General features: G+C 34.0%; 3 protein-coding genes across 3 annotated transcripts; 1 reads left to right on the top strand and 2 right to left on the bottom strand.

Annotated features, from left to right (window-relative positions):
- Window positions 1-2392: 2392 nt before the first annotated feature.
- LOC145126512 (uncharacterized) lies at window positions 2393-3584 on the bottom strand. Its single transcript, XM_079061870.1, has 4 exons — window positions 3435-3584; window positions 2761-3337; window positions 2572-2662; window positions 2393-2459 (listed from the first exon to the last, which is right to left on the bottom strand). The coding sequence occupies exons 1-4, from the start codon at window positions 3582-3584 to the stop codon at window positions 2393-2395; spliced, it is 885 nt and encodes a 294-aa protein (XP_078917996.1).
- Window positions 3585-4002: 418 nt separating this feature from the next.
- Window positions 4003-11343, top strand: LOC145124853 (binding / calmodulin binding protein). Its single transcript, XM_079060320.1, has 19 exons — window positions 4003-4514; window positions 4657-4981; window positions 5066-5540; window positions 5638-5723; window positions 5914-6027; window positions 6112-6300; window positions 6419-6484; window positions 6719-6769; window positions 6868-6990; window positions 7078-7191; window positions 7320-7427; window positions 7503-7617; window positions 7716-9001; window positions 9263-9440; window positions 9561-9781; window positions 9923-10112; window positions 10195-10420; window positions 10512-10667; window positions 11104-11343. Exons 1-19 carry the CDS (start codon window positions 4132-4134, stop codon window positions 11189-11191), a joined length of 4494 nt encoding a protein of 1497 aa, XP_078916446.1. The 5' UTR covers window positions 4003-4131; the 3' UTR covers window positions 11192-11343.
- Window positions 11344-11745: 402 nt separating this feature from the next.
- Window positions 11746-13027, bottom strand: LOC145123806 (HSP20-like chaperones superfamily protein). Its single transcript, XM_079059012.1, has 2 exons — window positions 12717-13027; window positions 11746-12202 (listed from the first exon to the last, which is right to left on the bottom strand). The coding sequence occupies exons 1-2, from the start codon at window positions 12853-12855 to the stop codon at window positions 11928-11930; spliced, it is 414 nt and encodes a 137-aa protein (XP_078915138.1). The 5' UTR covers window positions 12856-13027; the 3' UTR covers window positions 11746-11927.
- Between the last annotated feature and the right edge of the window lie 8346 nt (window positions 13028-21373).

Genomic DNA, 21373 nt, shown 5'->3' with positions numbered 1-21373 from the left:
GACATTTGTGACTCTAAGCTTTTAGAAGCCAATTACAAGAAGGAATATATTGTTATTGCTACATAACAATAAAAGGTTAGATCTAAACCCTATTTTATGTTAATATGATTAATCACATGCTAGATCTAGGGTTTATGGCTTTGGATGATTATTGCATGTTCATTAGACAAACTAGATCCAAAGCTTTAGGGTTTGCATGTACACCATAGGAATGTTGTAGTGCTCAAAACCCATCAATAACAACATCCTATATACCAGGATACAAATCTAACAGATCACTATAACATAACAACATCTTATATACCAGGATACAAATCTAACAGATCACTACAACATAACAACATACAGTAAACCATGATATCAATCCAATGGGTCGGCCTTGGTGCCTTCGACCCGTAAGTAAAGTGAGGAGAACTTACCTCTCAATCCGAACACAGTTTGAATCTCTGCTCCGACAACCGGCACTACTCGACTCCTAGTAATCAAAACATTTCCCATTCTAATTAATAACAATTCCCAAAATACCCTTAGTTAAACTTGGTCAATTGTCAAAAGTCAAGTCAATACCCAACCGAGTCAACTCAGTCGAGTCGACCCGGCCGAGTACGTTGGGCGTACTCCTCTGTATGCGGGGCGTACTCGTTGGTTGACCAGGCGACGGGGCTCTGACCACGTACGTTCAACGTACCACCTGGTACACCCATCGTACACACTTGGTCAGCTCTTTTCCCATTAAGAGCTTATTACAACAAGTCCTTATGTCCAAAGTCAGATCCAAGGCCCAAATAACGTTCTTGACCATAAAGTTTCCAACTTTATGGTCTTGCATGGCCAAAAAGTGCTTAATACTAAAGATCTCATCTACTTAACCCATTAAAACCTTGTAGCACTTGCATGGAAAGGAATAAGTGATCAAGTCCATATTTTTATGCTTCTAAACACCACAAAATGACTAAAAGGACAACTTAAATGGATTGGAGTAGCTTATACTCAAAATACCCAAATAATGGGACCAAAAGGACACAAACTCCATTGCATACTTAGATTTATGCATAGAATCATCAAGTTCACAACTTTATACCTCAAAATGGATCTTGAAGGTGAGATGTTCCTGGATCTAGAAGGTCTTGATCTTCCAATATGATGCTTCTTTCTTCACCTTGCTTCAAAGGCACCTCAAACACACACTTTTAAGCTCAAAGGATCACACACAATGGATTAGGGTTGCAAAGGATGAAATGAAGGTTGGAGAGGAAATGAGAAATGAGGAGTTAATGATGCTTAAATATGGACCAAACCCTAAAAATTAGGGTTTGAGGATTCTTCACGTATGCCCTGTGTATTGGGTGTACGCCCGACGTACCCAGTCCCATGCATGTACGCTCATCGTACACAACATACGCCTATCTTACTAAGCCTCAACCAAAAATTTCAAAAATGTCACTATGGGCCATTTTGCTAACTTTCTCATACACAAGGGCTAAATACTATAGGTCTTGATAATAAAGGGGGAAATCTGAAAATTCCTCAATGCCGGGATGTTACACCAAAATATCAATTCCGGAATGTGGCTCGGGAATGTGTTTCCGGAATAGTGTCAGGAACCATAACCCTAGTAAATGCCATTATATAAAGGAATTCAAGCGTCCAAAATTTTTACCTTGTTAAATTTACTACTAAAAATTCATTTCTCATAATCCAAAGAAATGACATACTGCGATTGTGGCGCTGAAGGTATTATAAGGACATCAACTACTAGAAAAAACCCTGGACGACTTTTTTACGCTTATCCTAAAGAGGTATGTCGGTTATCCTTTTATTATTTTTCTTTGAATTAATATTAATTTACACAATATACGTCATGTGTTTGATCTTAAATTTTCAGGGACCACATTCTGGGTTTATTTGTTGACAAAACAAAAGACAATAATTCGGTGATAATCAGTAACTTATTTCGATCGAAGAAGAAACTTGAAACCCAAAATATGCACTTGAAGATAACGTTAATTTGTAGTTGGATCGAAGAAGAATCATTGTGTAGAAGCTGTAAGTTTTGTGTTCATAAACTAAGTTTCCCTTTTGTAACGCTTATTAATCTTTTTAATATGTAATGTTTTATTGTTTGTTAGTATTATGGTACTTGTAAATTATGTTTTTTCTATCTTTGTAATATGTAACAAATATTAGGGCAATAATAATATTTTTCATTACACACTACAAATCAATTACAAATACAAACATAAATAATTGTAATTACATTGGTAATAAAACTGCAATCAAAGGGTCTGGTATTTCTCATTCATTTGGAGGGGGAAGAGGGTGCATGGTTTGTGTTTGGTAGCCAGTATGAAACACGTCAGCCCGATAATATATCTGAAACATATCATGTAATTCATGGATGTTCGAATGACGTGATGCCACAATACCATGACCGCAATTTCCCACATGAACATGTATGACTGTTCATATCAACAACACAATTTTTTTTTAAAATCAAAAACTCGATAAATGTCAGATGGGAGCGGAGACGGGATCTCTGGCGGGATCTTTGTTGCTTGCCACCGAACAGACTTTTGCATCCTTTTATGAAGCACCATTTCAGCATATGGGGTGAGTACGGTAGTCAAACTCGCTGAAAAGTAAATATGATCAAATAAGGTTCCTGTACAAGTAATTAAATAAATTTAGTATTTCACCTGGTATTTTACCTGCCATTAATCTGCGTTCATCGAAAGTCAGTTGAATGTAGTCACGAATTGCCTCGGTAAGCATTATTATCGGTACATTGCGTTGATTTACCGATAACACAAAAAAAATCGGGAACATCAATGTTGACTACATTCCAACGGATGTTAGGAAAATAGGCTATTGCCCATTTCGCATGATCGATGTTGGAAAACATTTCACAAGCATCAGGGGTCAGCCGACGGAAGTTTTCTTCAAAACCAGACATAATATATGAGCTTGATGTCATCCAGAACAAAGGTTGTAATGTTCTGCCAGAGATGTCTCTTGTGCGCATATACTTGAACACACTTTTAGAAGTATACCCATGATAAGAATCAGGGAATACATGCTCTATACAAGAACTAACGATATCATCCATATTTCTTATGAACGATACTTCCCTACCCTGTCTCAAAGCTTTTCTTAACCTCATAAGGAACCAGGTATAACAGTAAAGATTATTTTCCACGGCTAGACCAAATGCTATAGGAAGGGTCTGGTTGTTCCCGTCGGTAGCAATCGCTACAAATATTGTTTTTAGGTAATCCCCTCTAAGAGAGACACTACCTATGAAGATGACAGACAAGAAGCAGTCTATGAATGCATGGATCTGTATTTTTTTGGGAACAAAAACGAATTAATTTAGATGTAGAAACATTACATATTTTAAAAAAACATTAGAAAATTACATAAAACAAATATATCACCCATCCAATAGCCACAAAACAAGCTTCGAAACGATCAATCAAATAAGTTTTGATGTGAGTGTAAGTATGCGTGTTGGTTCGCCTAAGGTTGTGAAGGTAAACAAACAGGTTGTTAAAGCTTTCTTCGTGCTGACTCTCTGAGAAACTCATTTTCAAGTAGTTTTATAAGAGATAATTACAAATTTTACTTGATTGGATGTAATGTTCTAAGCCGTATGTACATATATGAAAATAAAAAAGGACTGATGTTCTAATCCGGAGCCTCCGGAATAGATACTCCGGAACGAAGACCACAACTCTGGAATGCTATGTTCCGAAGCAAGTGTTCTTTTTACAAAAAGAAAAAAAATGGTTATTTTTTTAAAAATGGTTCTTTACGATGGTTAGATTACTCAATTTCCTATATAAGCAACTAATTTTATTAGTTATTTTTAGTTGAAGCTAATAATAACTTGACCGTTGGATCGTAAATAATAAAACAAATCAGTATATGAATCCAAAATTTAAAACTTTATGATTTCTTAAAGTAAAGTTACCATTTAGTTTGATATATTCTCCGGTCCTCATTATTACAACGATAGCAACCCCACTTTCAAATTCAAATCTCATCTTTTACCTCCCACTATCTGATACCATACCACCCAAGTTCCGACACAAACTCGCCGGAAAATCAAGAAACCCGGATCCAGTCTCAGAAATGGAACCAAAACAGCAAACCCAACAACAAAAACTTGAAATCCCATCTTCACCATTACCACATTCATCATCTTCTTCTTTTTTACTCCGTGACATTTCGAATTTTAAAACCCCCAAACCACGACGCCAGTCTCAAGCAAACCCTAGTTTCAACTTCGAATCTCCTTGTCCTCAGTTCTTTAGTGCTCTTAAACAAACACCCAAATCATCACATTCCACCGTTCGTCGCCGCCCTAGGTTTTCACTTGCTGCTCAAAAACTCAAAGCTGTGGAACTAGAGCAATCAAAGTCATCAAGGAAAACACAAACAGACAAAGAGAAGTCACTGAAGTCGTTGGCAAAATCTCTTACTGTTTGGCTCAATTTCCTGTTCGAAAATCCCAGGTTTGGAAACACGATCACTTATTTACTTCAATTTAAAGCTTATCAACAATGTTTTCAAGTTCGTACATGTTATTTTCAAACCAAACAATGCTTTCCACCCTGTTTCTTAAAATTTGGATCAAATTATTATTCAAAAATACAGGTCTTGTGGGGTCGATGTATCAAGATTCACCGGTGAAGACTCTTCTGATGGGTCATCCATGGTGTTTTCCGGTGGAAAAAGAGACAGCGTCTGTCATGATGGAATTGGGGTTGATCGAGAGTGGCGTGGGCCCAAACGTAGGAAAGATACGCTGTGGATTCATAAGGGTGAAGTGGAAAACAACTTTTCAAGTTCTATACATACACGCTTGCAGGTTTCTCTTGAGGATGTTTGTAGTTTGGATGACATGAAAGAGAGAATGTCATTTTACTTGAGTCTCACTAGTTGCAAGGAGATTTTTGATGTCATGACTCATGTAACAAAGGTATGTCTGTAGTTATCTGTGGGCTTATTGTTAGTTCTAGATTATTAACTATTATGATACTAAATAACATTTTTTTTTTCTCAGAATATTGATGAAGGAAGGCTAAAGATGAAGGCTCATTGCCCAATAGTTACTGATGTTGGAATGAAGGAGAATGCGTTGAAGATCTTAATGTGTTATAACCCTGTTTGGTTAAGAATAGGGCTTTACATCATATTTGGTGGCGAATCTTTGTTACCAAATCCAAACACAGAAATGAATTATGATCAAGAAATTTCTTTTCTTAAAATGGTTGCTGAAAAGTTGTTTTTCTCGCATTCTGGACTTGCAAAAGCCTACATCTATAACAAACTGGTTGAGGGTTTGTATAGACCAGGTTATTATGAGAAACTAGGGAGTATTATATTGAAGAAGTTTTTATTGCTAGTAATCATACTTGATCGAGCTAAATCTCAGAGTAGTTTGCCTATTAGTTATGGAATAGATGGAGTTGATGGAGGGTCACCATTGTTGTTCACATCACGAGCTACTATCAAATCAAGCAGTGAAGTGATTTCTGGTAAAAAGAAGAAAATTTATCTTTTTTCTTTTACCTCTTTCTTTAGTTTTAAATCAACAACTCATTGTTTGGATATTTGTTCTTTTGGCATGTGTAGATTTTTTATCACCGGATGTTATGCATGGAGTTGGTAATCTTCTTACACACCTCATGATTATAGGCTACAAGGTTTCTTATCGACAGGTGTGTAGCTCATTTTGATTACATCATATTTAGTTTTGTCTTTTTCTTATTGTGGGTCCCACTTCAGTTCTCCTCGTCTAGTTAATGGGACCCACCATAACATCTTCATACTAGGTAATGAAAGTGAAGAGCACTTTATGTCTTTTTCTTCTTGTGTATCATGCTCATGTTTTGTGTTTACATCTTGCAGAATCCTCTTGTCAAATATGTGTTTAAGGTGACTGATCTTTTTAATGATCTTCAAAATGGAGTTCTTCTTTGTAGAGTCATTCAGCTCTTGCAACATGACCCTTCTATTCTTAAGGTTTGCTTATTTAAATTAAAAATGTCAAAAGAGTTTGATTTTCTATGATTTCTATCTAACTTACTTCTGTTTCTTGTTTGGCAGAAAGTGGTTGTTCCATCAGATGATCGAAAGAAGAACTTTGCAAATTGTGAGATTTCTCTAAAATATCTGAAAAAGATTGGAGTTCCATTATGTGATGAAGATGGAGTTGAGATTATAACAGAAGATATTGTTAATGGGGATAAGGAGCTCATAATCTCATTACTATGGAACATCTTTGTTCATTTACAGGTTTAGTTCAAATCTTATATACTTTAGTCAACATGTTAGCACGTGTCTTCTTAATGCATTTGTAAAGAATATGATAATTTCATATATTTAGTTGGATTTTTTATACTTTAATTTGCAGTTGCCACTTTTGATCAACAACAAGCTTTTATCAGATGAAATCACCAAAATCCGTGGACTTGAAGAGGTATGCATTATACATATATAGATAACACATTCATTTTATTTGACTTATTGAACTTTCATACTTTATCTCAAACATTTTTTGTTGCATATAAATTGTAAAAATGTAAATCTAAACCATTATATTTGGCACTTTCTTTTTTCAAAGTCACTCATTCTTGCAAAAAAAAGTGTAATTTATGCATTTTGGCAAGAACAAAATATAGTAAGGCCATAACTCTTCATTGTATCTTTGCAGATGCTTCCGGAAAGCTCTAGTTCATTGCAGATGCTTCTTGAGTGGATTAAGGTTGTATTGTTTTCTAATAAGTGTAATTGCATCAAGTAGTTGTATCATTAAATTTTGAATGATGACTCCTGACAACTTTTATGCTTCTCATTTTGCAGGCAGTTTGTGAAAATTATGATTTGAAAGTTGATAATTTTGCTTCATTGGTTGATGGTAAAGCCATGTGGTGTGTAGTTGATTATTATTTCCGAAAAGAACATTGTAATGCTAGTTCTAACAAGGTATGCATTCTTAACATGTGAAAGTTGTGTTTTTGTTCATCTTTTTGATGATTGTGTAATAAGTTTTCATTGTTTTTGATTTTTTAGAATCAAAAGGAAACAAATGAAGTGTCACTCATGTCAGCTTCGGATTATGTGGATGCAGTTCACAACTTTTTGTTATCACAAAAGTTGACAACACTTTTGGGAAATTTCCCAGAGGTATGCTAATTGTTTAACATTAAGACAATGTACTTTTTTTCTTCTTCCCATTAAGTGTTGTCTTGATAAATGATGTTTAAAAAAATATTTGAGAGAATTGGTGATATATATATATTTTTCATTTTCAGATTCTGCAAGTTAGTGATATACTTGAATACAAAGGAGCTTGCAGTGACAGGGGTGTGATCATCCTGTTGGTTTTCCTCTCATCCCAACTAATTGTGAAGAGAAATTTGGTAATGCCCAAACTACCCTTTAAAGGGTAACTTGAATTTTTTTGGATAACACATTCTTTTTTATTTGTATACCAGCAACAGATAAACTTTCATAAGCTCTTAGGACACAATCAAAATTCAGAGAGGAAATGTATCAGGCGAGATAGACTTCTTGGAAGTCATGAAGAAACATGTCAGAACCACAATGAAGGTTCAAGTTTTGATTTAATTTTATATTAAAGTTGATTGCTTTTTGGTTTTCTTGATTGACTAATGACAAGTTATTTTTATTATTAACTTTTTATTTAGACAATGGGAGAAAGTTCAAGGCTATCATGTCTTGGTGGAAAGAAATGGCTCAGCATAACAGTAATGTCAATGTGAAGCCAGTTTACACCAAATTTATTCAAGAAAGAGCTTTGATTGTAAGCCAACAAAATAATATCAAATGTAATCAAGAAAAGGCTGCATTAAGAATTCAGTTTGCTTGGAGAAAGCATGTAAACAGCTCTCTCCATAATCAAAGGCAATCAGCTGCAACTATGATTCAGACTTGTTATAGTGGTTGGATGTTAAGAAAGAGTTTCTTGAATTACAAGCAAGCTGCAACAAAGATTCAAGCTTGTTATCGTTGTTGGATGTTAAAGAAGAGTTTCTTGAGTCACAAGCAAGCTGCAACCAAAATTCAAGCTTGTTATCGTTGTTGGATATTAAAGAAGAGTTACTTGAGTCACAAGCGAGCTGCAACAAACATTCAAAGTCATTATCGTGGATTTATATCAAGACAGAGTTTCTTGAATCAGAAGCAAGCTGCTACAAAAATTCAAGCTTTTTATCGTTGTTGTATGTTAAAGATGAATTTATTGAATCACAAGCAAGCTGCAACACAAATTCAAGCTTTTTATCGTTGTTGGATGTTAAAGAAGAAATTCTTGAATCACAAGCAAGCTGCTACGCAAATTCAAGCTTTTTATCGTTGTTGGATGTTAAAGAAGAGTTTCTTGAATCAAAAGCAAGCTGCAATGAACATTCAAAGTCATTATCGTGGATTTATATCAAGAAAGAGTTTCTTGAATCACAAGCAAGCTGCAACAAGAATTCAAAGTCATTATCGTGGATTTATATCAAGAAAGAGTTTCTTGAATCATAAGCAAGCAATAACAAAGATTCAAAGTCATTATCATGGAATGTTATTGAGGAAGAGTTTCTTGAATCACAAGCAGGCTACGATAAAAATACAAAGTTATTATCGTGGATTGCAATTGAGGAAGAGTTTCTTGAATCAGAAGGAAGCAACAATAAAAATTCAAAGCCATTATCATGGAATGTTATTGAGGAAGAATTTCTTGAATCAAAAGCAAGCAGCAACAAGAATTCAAAGTCATTATCGTGGATGGGTGTCAAGAAACAGTTTCTTGAAAACGAAACAAGCAGTTATTAAAGTACAAAGGGTATATCGGTCTTTAAAATGTTTGAGGGAATTTAAGAACTACAAACTTGAAATCAAGTCAGCAGTCATTATTCAGTCATGTACACGAGGATGGATTGCTCGTAGAATAGCATGTAGACATAGATCCCACATTATGCTTATCCAAGTAAGACTTTTGATAACCTTTGGAAAAAAAAAATATAAGAATTCTATATAAAAAAAACAAGTGTCTTAATGAAAACTCCGCAGTTATAAGTGCTTAAAGAAAACTCATGCACATTTCACATGCAAGTGTGCAACTTTATAATTCTAAAATTCTTTCATTTTTATCATTTTTCAAAATGAAATTGGTGTGGAAGAATGTGATTTTCTTTGTATTTTTTCTTTTGTAAAGATCATGACTTGTGTAATTTTTATAAATTTTTAGAGCTATTGCCGTGGTTGGTTGATGAGAAGAGAGTTTTTGTTACAAAAATCGGCTGCAATGAGGATTCAAAGTGCATTTCGATGTTTTAAAAGTTTCAAGGCTTTCAAGTGTGATAAGAATGCTGCTATTGTAATCCAACAATGCGTGAGGGAATGCATTACCAGAAAGAGGCTCTTAGGTAAGTTTTTGTTTGTTTCAATCACTTACCATTTTTTTCTCGTGGGTCCCATTTGCAAGAAATGAAGAGTAGACCCCTTTGCAGAGCCTCTTTTTGTAACATATTTTGATGTTAAAACAGGTTGTAATAATGAAACCAAGAAAGACTTCTTCTCCAATAGCCATCAACAACTTAAGACATATACAGATTCTGCTACAAAGTTGCAGAAATGGTGGCGGGGTATATTACTATCCAAAACAAGAACAAGAACAAAATCAGCCATTCTTATCCAATCTAATGTTAGAGGATGGATTTCTAGAAGAACAACAGCTCAAAGAAGGCATCGTATTGCAGTCATCCAAGTGAGTAACTTCACAAATAATTGAAATTTTTGTTCCATTGACATGAGTTCAATAATACATGCCAAACGCCAGTATAACCACCTGTTCTGTTGTGTTGAAGAAGAAATGTAAAATAAAATGTGAGATGTGTTTTGTTTGCAGTCATATTGGAAAGGGTATATTGAGAGAAAACATTCAAGAGAAAAGGTATCGGATATACGATTAAGAGTACAAAAATCAGCTGCAAATGTGGATGATGGAATGCGGATTATAAACAGGCTTATTGCAGCCCTTTCACAACTTAAAAACACCAACAGTCTCAGTGGCATCCTTCATATTTGTGCAACTCTTGGTAAACCATTACATTCATTTATAGGACAAGTTATTTTTTTACCCATAATATAGCAGTGTCTTTATTTTTTACTTTTTGACAGATATGGCAACAAAACACTCTCAAAAATGCTGTGAGGAGCTTGTGGCTGCAGGGGCCATTGACACACTCCTTGGACTTATTCGTTCCATTAGTCGTAGCATTGCTGAGCAAGAGGTTTTAAGATACACACTTTCCACTTTTAGAAACCTGACATGTCATCCTCATTTGACTCAACCCCTCATTGATGCTCGTGGATCCATTGAAACGATTTTTTGGGAATTTATACGGTCTGTAAACTCTTTTTTTTTTTTTTTTTTTTTTTTTACAGCTTTTTTGCTTTTTGTTTTTATAATATTTCTTTTTGTTTTGTTGTTACAGAAACAAAGAAGATGCGTACTTTGTTGCGGGAGATGTTTTAAGGAATATATGTTTGAATAAAAATGGGGTTGAAAGATTAGGTGCTTCACATGCTTTAGTTAAGAGATTGTATAATCTTGTTGAAGATCTTAAAAGGAAAGCAGGCAATGAAAAGAGGTAAATATGCTTCAAATCTTTTGTTGAAAACATATTTGCTTTACGAAATAGTCCCTGAAATGTAGTAATATTATGAAAAAATGACCATTTTACACCTATCTCTTTATCCCCATTGAGGGCAAAATTGGTATTTTCATATTATTAACTGACGAGAAGTTAACTTATTAGACTGACTAAAATGTGTCAAAAATACTTTTCAGGGATGGAAAATATTGAAAATACTAATGAGGGACCATATCTGTAAAAATCAACAAACCAGAGGGACAAAAATTGTAATTTACAGGGTCTTATGTTAGACAAAAAAAAAAAAAGAAGGCATTTGCTGATACATTAATCTTTAATGAACTTGAATAGTAATATTCCTTCAAACTTTCAAAGTAAACAATGAAAAATATTAGGGGTGGCCATAATAACAAAGGGACCAAAACTTATGCAGGAACCCTCAAACCCTACCAGCAAAGGAACAAACGGGCAGAAGATTGAAAGAAGCTGTTCAGATCTTAAAGTTGATAACCAATGGTTGAGATCGATTCCAACTTGGAAACATTGTGGTTTTCTTTTTTACTTTTATTTTTCAAAGTCTTGTTTTCTTGCAAGAAATCTAGATTGGTGTATATATCAACTTAGAATTTGTGTTGAGTAAATGAATGAAGCTTTTAGGGTTTTTTAGGTTGAATGCTTTGATTGCCTATCGATTTATAATGATCATTGATGTGTTTGGCATTGGAGTATTTTTAACACTGAAAAAACAACTTATCAATTTATTATTGTGTTTTGGTATTTTGCATAATCTAATCTAAATATATTTTTTCTTAATCTACATTTTGGTTTTTAGTATCTATTCCAAAAAAACTGAATTTTGATCCCAAAGTTATAGATTTACAACAAAACGAAAAACGTTACAAATCATCAAATAAAAATCAAAACTGTAAAAGGAAAAACCAACTATATTTAGGGAATAAAAACACATTTTAAAAGCTTAAAAACTATTAAAAGGTAAGCAATCCAAAACACCACATTTAAGTGTAAATGAAGATGGTTTTTATGTTAGATGAAGAATTATTATTGCATAACATGATTGATTTTTGTACCAAATTATACCAATCAAATGAACCCTACATCTAAACATATATTTTTACACCAACAAAATCAACCATATCTCCCCAAAACAACAACGCCTATAATAACCTTAATAATATCAAATTTAAATATGAGATATATTATGACATGAAATTTTTTCTTTTTGGAAGTTTTAAGGATTCAAGCAGCCCTAGCAAGAACTTCAGTGTGTTGAGGCAGATCAGCTGGTTCAATATAAAACCCCCTTTTGACAAAAGATCTTGGAACAGTTACCGTTAACACCCCATTCTCATAACAAGCAGAAATCCCGTTGACATCAATCGTATCCGGCAACCTGAATTTTTTCATAAAAGTACGACCGCCAGGTGTCATCACCGTATCGTCAGCAGATTCTGTACGGATAATTAGGTACCTTGAGTCCTCAACTTCCACACATATTTCCTCCTTCTTAACCCCTGCAACAAAAAAAAAAAAAAAACCAACAAATCATGATTATTTGCAAAAAAGAACCCCTCCTAAAAACCACACATGCATATTTTAACCATTTATTTAAAAGAAACTCATAATAGGTAAACCAAACCAATTTATGTTATCTTTAACCATTTAACCAAGTTAATACCATTTATGTAAAATGGTTATTTTTCCAACGATCGCTGAGCTAGATTGGAATATCATGTAAATCATCTGTAAAAGTGACTGCCTTCGGAGCCCAATTCACATCGGAATTGGTACAAGAATTGAATTCATTAACTTGTTAAATGGCTAGCATAAGAGCCCAGCAAAAGCTGTATAAGATATCAACAAAAGCTCAATTCAATTCACATTTTGAATTGAATCTCTCAAATAGGAACCTTGAATATTTCTGTAAGTATACAACAATCCAGGAAGGAAAAACCCATAGGTAAACCAAATCATTTGCTTCTAAAAAGCATTTAATCTTGTAAATATTACAAAGAGAAACAAGGATACCGGGGATATCCGCAGAGTAAATGTGGGATTCCGGGGTTTCGGTCCAATGAACGTAGTTTCCCGGGATGAATTGGTATGGAAAGAGGAGAGGGGAGGTGAAAAAGGAGTGCCAAGAAGGGGGAAATGTTGAAAACTCCATTTTTTCTTCTTCCTTTTTTGCAGTAAATTTCTTGGTAAAAAACCAAGATTTGATAATTATGGATGATTATTGAATCAAAAGCAGAAAGGAAGAATGAAGAGGGAGAGGTTGGTTTGTCGAATTATAGAGCAACAAATTGGGTGGTGGTGGGTTTGGAAGGACTTTCAAAATGATTGGAGTTTTGGAATTTTGGAGGATATAACAAAACCCTATCCATTCAAGAAATTGTTTCTTTATTCATCTATCAATGATCAACGAATTTGAGGTTCTGGTTGAGATATTTTTGAGGTGAAATCACATTATTACCCTTAAAATATGACATAGATTGTTGGATATAAAAAGCTTTCATTAAATAACTATATCTTTATTCAAAGACATAAATAAAATAAAATAAAAGTAACCTAATAAACATGGATGTCAGTACCGGTAATCTTTTTCCTTTTCCCCAACAGAAGATAAGATAGTTTTATGATATGTATAAAATAAATAAATAAATCCCATGCACTTTTTTATGCACCATAATACCGTGTATCAATTTCTTATTATTTTTCCATTTTTTAATTTAGTTGACATAAATGCCTTAATCAAATCCAACTACTCACTAATTTCCGGTAATCTAATTTGAAACCTTCTAATCGGTATCCCTATAATTTTGGAGAATACCTTCCTATCCGGTTTAAATGGAAATTATATCCCATAAAATCAGTCCACGTTTTGACAACAATTCAACTACAATCAAAATCTTTTGACTTATTCCTTTGCAACACTTCAAGAAGAGGACCTACGTAAGAATCAAAATAAAAAACACCACGTAACCATTGAATTTTTCTGTGTTCATTAGTTTTTTTTTTTGTATTATCTTTTTTTGGATAAAGGGAAAAACATCAGGTTAGCAATCAAAATAAAAAACACCAGGTAACTATTGAATTTATGTTGTTTAATAACAACATACTTTCTATTAATGTAAACTTATAGCATCATACCATCAAATATAGCATCCTACTATCAGTTTTGTTTATCATTTAAAAATAAATTTGAACAAAGGGACTATTTCTGTAATAAATAGACCAAATATAGCATCCTACTATCAGTTTTGTTTATCATACAACATCCTACTTTCAATTTTATTTCTCGTTTATACAATAAATTTATGTTGTTGCATTTATGGATATCATATTTGGTATAATTGATTTTTTTATAACAAAATCATTCCTGGATGGATCAAATACTTCTCTAACCATGGATCTAGATATTCTCCAAGATAATTTCAGTTTGAAGGTTTGCATCCTCAGGTTATGGACCTTAACCTCATTCACAAACAAAGATGAACCGTTTTCCATTTACATTGATTTAGCATTAATGGATGAAACAACGTGTATTTATATTATTATTATTATTATATTTTCCATATTTTATTTAAAAATTACATACTTAATTACTTATTATATTTTATACTAATATATTCTTGTATGTAATTTTAGTGAAGCAAAATCCAATGGAGCGTGCAAAAAGAAATTGTCAGTAAGTTTAAAAATATTCTGTTTCGTATCTGATAGGGGTAAAATGGTTGTTTATATAAAACCAATGTTTTAGTGTTTTAGGGTTCCTTTGTTGCTTAATCAGCTTTATTGGTTAATGATGTATTTTCCAACGCAAGCATCACCAAATTAGATTTGCTTTAAATGCTTAATTTTTTTTATTCAACACCTAAAAGCATAATATTATTTTGATAGAACCACATCAACACCGGGTGACCTTTTGCCTCAAATAAATATAATGATATTACAAAAAAATAATAATAATAAAAATATTACTTTAAGGACGGATTTCTAATTTCTATAAATCCCTCAAACAAAATTGGAACTTTTGGTGCCCTTTGAAAAAATAGAAAATAAAATTACATCCGGCTTGAAACTACTTATGTTATTAACTCCATATGGTTTTTTTATCTCTGGTACAGCTTAGCTCAGTATGTTAAATGTGGTTTTTTATTTCATGGTACAGTTTTTTGCCTCATTTTAAGGATGTTTTAGTACCTGATGCAATTTGTTCATTAGGTCAATATGGTTTATCCCCCTCCCTCGGGTCACATTACACATTTTTGGACCAGTTTCCGCCTGTTTTGTATAAGATTGTTTCTTTCAAATACAAGATATAACAATTTACATTCAATTTTTTAATGTTGCATCCTACTTTCATTCCTTCTTATTGTAGCATTGTACTTTGAAACGTCTACTTGATTATACCAATGTCTTTTTGTGGAAAGCAAATATTATAGCTATAATGTGTAGATTTTTCAGAGTTCAACGTTCTAAAAGACAGTTGAAAAGTATAATTATGTAATGAATATTGAATATTATAATTTCAGTTTTAGTTTTTTTTTTCTGTTTTATATTTTCACTCTAATTTAATTTATAAGTTTCAAATTCATAAAAGACGAACATTTATTCTTTTTAGGTGAACGTCCTTACTTTTTGATGAATGTTGTGGGATTTTTAAATGCACCTTTCTTGAGTCTTGGTTAAATCTGTCATGTGCACTACACGTGTTATAACCTAGTAATGTAATAAATATAATTTTATGATAAATAAAATAAATGATAAAAATCTATAAATTGGTACCGCAGAACTAAATATTTTAATAGTAGCCTTAAGTCCAAAGTGTTGATGATATTGGAGAATTTAACACAACAAGAAATATAAGCTTTAGGGACGACACTTGACAATACGCGTTTTTGTCGTCGCTAATAAGGGCGTCGCTAAAGGGTTTGATCGGCGATCCGCGTGAATGCTTCCGGATCAATTTTTGTCCCTACGATTGCATCCTGATCCAATGGATGGGGTTCGTTATTGTTCACACCAATAGTGGCGACGCCATTTGTGACGCCGCTGTCGCCGCTAAAGGTGGCGAAAATATGAGCGCGTGAATTTCCCTCCAAATTGTCGTCTCTAAAGATTCAAAGTCGTCCCTAAAGGTGTCGCCCCTAAAGGGTTCCACCTTTTGTTCCCCATCAGGTCGCAGAACCTGATTACTTTCTAGTTTCCATTTCTCTCTCATTTTTTCCGGCGACAATCAGGAAGCATTTTCTAGAATTTCAGTGCATCCCACTTCTTCCGCCGGAGGGATTGCAGCTTCTCACCGGTTCCAGTTGCTCCACCGGCGACTATCACCTACTCAGCTCGCCACCGTCTCCGACGAACTTCTCCACCGGCGAAGATGCGTTTCCCTTTCTCATTTCCACAGTCTTTTCTCTTTCTCTTTCTTTTCTTTCTTCTCTAATTTTGTTGATTTTGGTGGTTTTAAGGAGATTTCTCTAATCTCCGGCTTTTAGAACCACCACATCAACGCCACTGTTGTCGCCTGTTAAGGCGTGTCAAACCCAACAAATAAAGGGGTACAAAATGACTCCAAAACACTGTTACTTTGCACTAAAAATGTAATACAAGGTAAGCAGGGTCGATCCACAGAGACACGGGACAAGTGCTTATACCTTTTTGCGAAAGGTACAATAATGGTCACATAAATGGGGGGTTGGTATGCAATGATTGAAACAAAAGAATAAAGCAATAAGTAAATGATCAATTAAATGAAACAAATTCAGGATTTGTGAGAACTTCAACTCTATGCAAGACAAATTAGCAATGTGATTCCAAGGATGAAATGATATTTGTTCAATTCTATCTAAATTGGTACATGGAAATGCTAACAAGATCTAGCACCTCCCATTCACCACATTGATTAACCAAAATAAGCTCTTTGATTAATCCTAACCTTACCAATCTAATCTAAACAAGCTCTTAGAATTAGGTTGAAAAATTGCATTAAACTTTATGTGAATGTTCCCAACAACACTCAATACTCCTCATAAGCTCGGGAGCATAAGAATGTGTGAATAAGATTTACACTAAATTCATTCAATAGAAATCAGTTTAGTGCTTGTTACCTAGTCCAATTTACAAAACAATTACGGATTTTGCAATTAGATAACTTGAATGATCTAACCCTAATTCAAATGGCCAATAAGAATCACAATTAGAATCAAACATTCGATTGAAACAAAATCAAATTCACTAGATAGAAAATTGAAAGAAAACATCAAGTCATATGATTGAAATCACAACTAGAAGTCAAGATATAAAGTTGGAGAATCTAGGGTTCTAGCCACTCATGACTAGAACAAGATCACAAATCTAGAAAATGAAATTAAAGTTCTTACAAAATGAAATCAAATGTTCCCAAGTATTAATCAACTTCAAAATCCTCAAGAAAATCGCTTTCTCTGCTCCAAAAGTCGACCCCCCCCCCCAAAGTGAAAAGTCGGTTCCCCCCTTTAAGAAAGATGAAAAACTGCTTTAAAACCCACGTTTACGTTTACACGGCCCGCGTAAATTAACACTGTCATTTACACGGCCCGCGTAAACGCAAAAATATACTGCGAAAAATCTACGTTTACACGGCCCGTGTAAACGCAAGGCTTGCATTTACACGGCCGTGTAAATCTCTGTAAAGCCAAAATCTTCATTTCTTTGATATCTTGCTCCTCGGTGCTCCGCAAGTCCCGAAATTTTGTCCGCAACTCTTACTCTCGTGAAATTGTATGTGACAAAACATGCTCAATCATCTTTGTTTCACAAATTATAACAATGATCGACCCCAACTATTTGTTGATCAACAACAATCTTTTTCTGAAAAATCTTTTCTAAAAATTCCCTAATATTTACCCAAATTGGTTACAAGATTCAAACCACTTACTCCAGTCAAAGTAATTAACATTCAGTCTCAATGTCATAAGTTCAAATCCAAGTCCAAGGGAATCTTTTGGCAGCCAAATATTTTTCCTAAACATAATATTCAATTAAACTATAAACACAACTATATACAAACTTCCTAATTACATTTTTTTTACAAATAAAGCTCATGGCTTTCTTTGAAATCCGTGTAACGGGCTTCCAACCAACACATCCAGATCAAATGACCTTAGTGTGCTAGATTTAAAAGGATCCCTCGGGTTTACTTGCCCGAACCTCAAAGGCCACAGATTAGCTTTATTTGGTTATTAAGTTCATGACTTTCTATGGAACCCGTGTAGCGAATTTTCAACTCAATCAGTCCCAAACAATTTAGCTTTAGGCGATTAGGTGTAAAACACCCCTCAGAGTTTACTTGTTCGAGTCCCAAAGGTCACAGATTAACTTAATAATATATTTTTTTAAAATTTTTTTTTATTATTATTTTTTTTATTATTTCATATAAATAAGATAACATATAACACTCTTATTAATTTATTTGCTAGGCCTATTTCTTTATATTTTCGTCCTTGACTTTTCAATTGTGGGACATCTCACGGTCTATTACCGTGAGGGACTTCTAGACATTTTTCGGGGGACTAAAGGTCAACATGCAAAGACCCGTAGGTATAGTTGGAAGCTATGTCCCCAAGCACGGTATATAAAAGGGAATGAGTAGAAAAGATTTTTTTAGAGCGCTGGAAGGCTCGGAACATTGAGATTTTGTATTCTTTTTATGAACTTTTGAATTTGACATTTTAAGTTCAATTGAGCATTACTACTCATAAGACCGGTCATATGTCCCAAAGAATTAACTCATACCTGCTGTTATGCTCCAATGTTGACAATCTTCTCACTTTCTGTTTTGCACAAGTAGCTTCGGGAGGTGTGTTCGTGTGTGATTAGCTTGCTTTTAGATTTTTCAATAAAAAGAGCAAGCCAATTTCAAGGCACATGACTCATTTACCAGCTCAACTGTTTTGAAAAGATTCGGTTGCTTGGGATTGGATCGTTTTTTTTTTAATTATGCAATGAATGCAATGCAAAAATTTAGATGCAAACAAAATGCAAAGAAAATAATAAAAATTAGAATAGAAAGAAAATCTTTTTGGTTTTTGAAAAATTTTCCATGCAGAAAAAAAAAATGAAAAAGAAAATGAAATGAAAATTAATGCAATATGTACAAAACTACATGCAACCTACATGCAACGGGATTTATGCATGGATGGATGCCCCTCCCCAAGCTTAAAATATAGCATTGTCCTCGATGCTTGGAGAGAGGCATAGCCGACCTATTGAGAGTCGGATGGTGGAGGATGGTAGATGGGTTGGGAATGGGTCCAAAACAGTCACAGATGCATACCAATTGAATTTTTAAGCAAAATATGAACGACTAAAGATATGGAAAGAATTTACCAAATCGTTCTTGGAGCCTTGCAATTATGGTGAGAACCTCCTCTTCATCCTCCCCAAGCTATCCGTGAAGTATTTTTGGAGCCGGAGATTCATTTTCTAGGCATAAAAAATAAGTTTAAAACCATTTGGGACATTAAAAAAAAATTGAAATTTACCAAAGACTAAAAAGTTTTAAAAGAAATGAAACAAATAACCCCGGGTTGCCTCCCGGTTAGTTGCCCTTGTTTTAAGTCGTTGGCTCGACTTGGCCTCTGAATGTGCTTTGTTCTAAGTAGGTGGGCCTTTACAACACATTAACCTTCTCGCCACTTCCTTCAATTGAAAACTTATCTTCTACCTGACTTTTTTTTTTTTTTTTTTTTTTTGAAAGCACCTGCTCACAAAATGCTTGGCATAAACAATTAGTAACACCGTATCCCCGGCAACGGCGCCAATTTGTTAAGGCGTGTCAAACCCAACAAATAAAGGGGTACAAAATGACTCCAAAACACTGTTACTTTGCACTAAAAATGTAATACAAGGTAAGCAGGGTCGATCCACAGAGACACGGGACAAGTGCTTATACCTTTTTGCGAAAGGTACAATAATGGTCACATAAATGGGGGGTTGGTATGCAATGATTGAAACAAAAGAATAAAGCAATAAGTAAATGATCAATTAAATGAAACAAATTCAGGATTTGTGAGAACTCCAACTCTATGCAAGACAAATTAGCAATGTGATTCCAAGGATGAAATGATATTTGTTCAATTCCATCTAAATTGGTATATGGAAATTCTAACAAGATCTAGCACCTCCCATTCACCACATTGATTAACCAAAATAAGCTCTTTGATTAATCCTAACCTTACCAATCTAATCTAAACAAGCTCTTAGAATTAGGTTGACAAATTGCATTAAACTTTATGTGAATGTTCCCAACAACACTCAATACTCCTCATAAGCTCGGGAGCATAAGAATGTGTGAATAAGATTTACACTAAATTCATTCAATAGAAATCAGTTTAGTGCTTGTTACCTAGTCCAATTTACAAAACAATTACGGATTTTGCAATTAGATAACTTGAATGATCTAACCCTAATTCAAATGGCCAATAAGAATCACAATTAGAATCAAACATTCGATTGAAACAAAATCAAATTCACTAGATAGAAAATTGAAAGAAAACATCAAGTCATATGATTGAAATCACAACTAGAAGTCAAGACATAAAGTTGGAGAATCTAGGGTTCTAGCCACTCATGACTAGAACAAGATCACAAATCTAGAAAATAAAATTAAAGTTCTTACAAAATGAAATCAAATGTTCCCAAGTATTAATCAACTTCAAAATCCTCAAGAAAATCGCTTTCTCTGCTCCAAAAGTCGACCCCCCCAAAGTGAAAAGTCGGTTCCCCCCTTTAAGAAAGATGAAAAACTGCTTTAAAACCCACGTTTACGTTTACACAGCCCGCGTAAATTAACACTGTCATTTACACGGCCCGCGTAAACGCAAAAATATACTGCGCAGAAATCTACGTTTACACGGCCCGTGTAAACGCAAGGCTTGCATTTACACGGCCGTGTAAATCTCTGTAAAGCCAAAATCTTCATTTCTTTGATATCTTGCTCCTCGGTGCTCCGCAAGTCCCGAAATTTTGTCCGCAACTCTTATTTACCTCCTCCAACAAGATCCTACCTCCAAAAGTCCCTAAAATATCACAAAAGTATGTGAATGAAATTGCCTCATGAAAAATCCCGAAAAACATGCAAAATGCATGAGTTTAAGCCTATATGCAATGTACTTTTATGAAATAAAGCTACAAAATGGGTACATGAAATGCACCTAACACCGCCTGTCTCCGGCGACGACCACTGTCTCCGGCGACATCCACCGTCTTCGACGAACTTTTCCATCGGCTCCACTGTTTGCATGTTTATTTTGTATAAGGAATTTGATATATGTGTATGTCTATTTGAAAATGTATTTCAAGAAAATGTGTTTGATATATGTGTATGTCTATATGTGTATATGTATATGTATGTTTGGAATGTGTATATGTCTATTTGGTATGTTTGGAATGTGTATATGTCTATTTGGTATTTTGTATATATGTATTTGTATATGTATAATTGGTATTTTGTATTTGGTATTGAATTGGTATGTGTATATGTCTATTTGGTAAGTGTATATGTTTGTATGTGCATTTGAAAATTTGTTTCAAGAAACCGTGTTTGATTGTATATTAATTTAGTGTATATATGATGTTATAATTGCAAAAATGTATATGGTTTGATTTAAGATAAAAGGAGTGTAAAGATAAGTGCAACTACA

The sequence above is a fragment of the Lactuca virosa genome, chromosome 7 (genome assembly GCF_052849685.1).
Source record: "Lactuca virosa cultivar CGN04683 chromosome 7, Lactuca_virosa_CGN04683_v6, whole genome shotgun sequence".
In the NCBI taxonomy this organism is placed as follows: Eukaryota; Viridiplantae; Streptophyta; class Magnoliopsida; order Asterales; family Asteraceae; genus Lactuca; species Lactuca virosa.
Note: the sequence above shows the minus strand (reverse complement) of the source record. Positions and strands in the feature narration are given on the sequence as shown.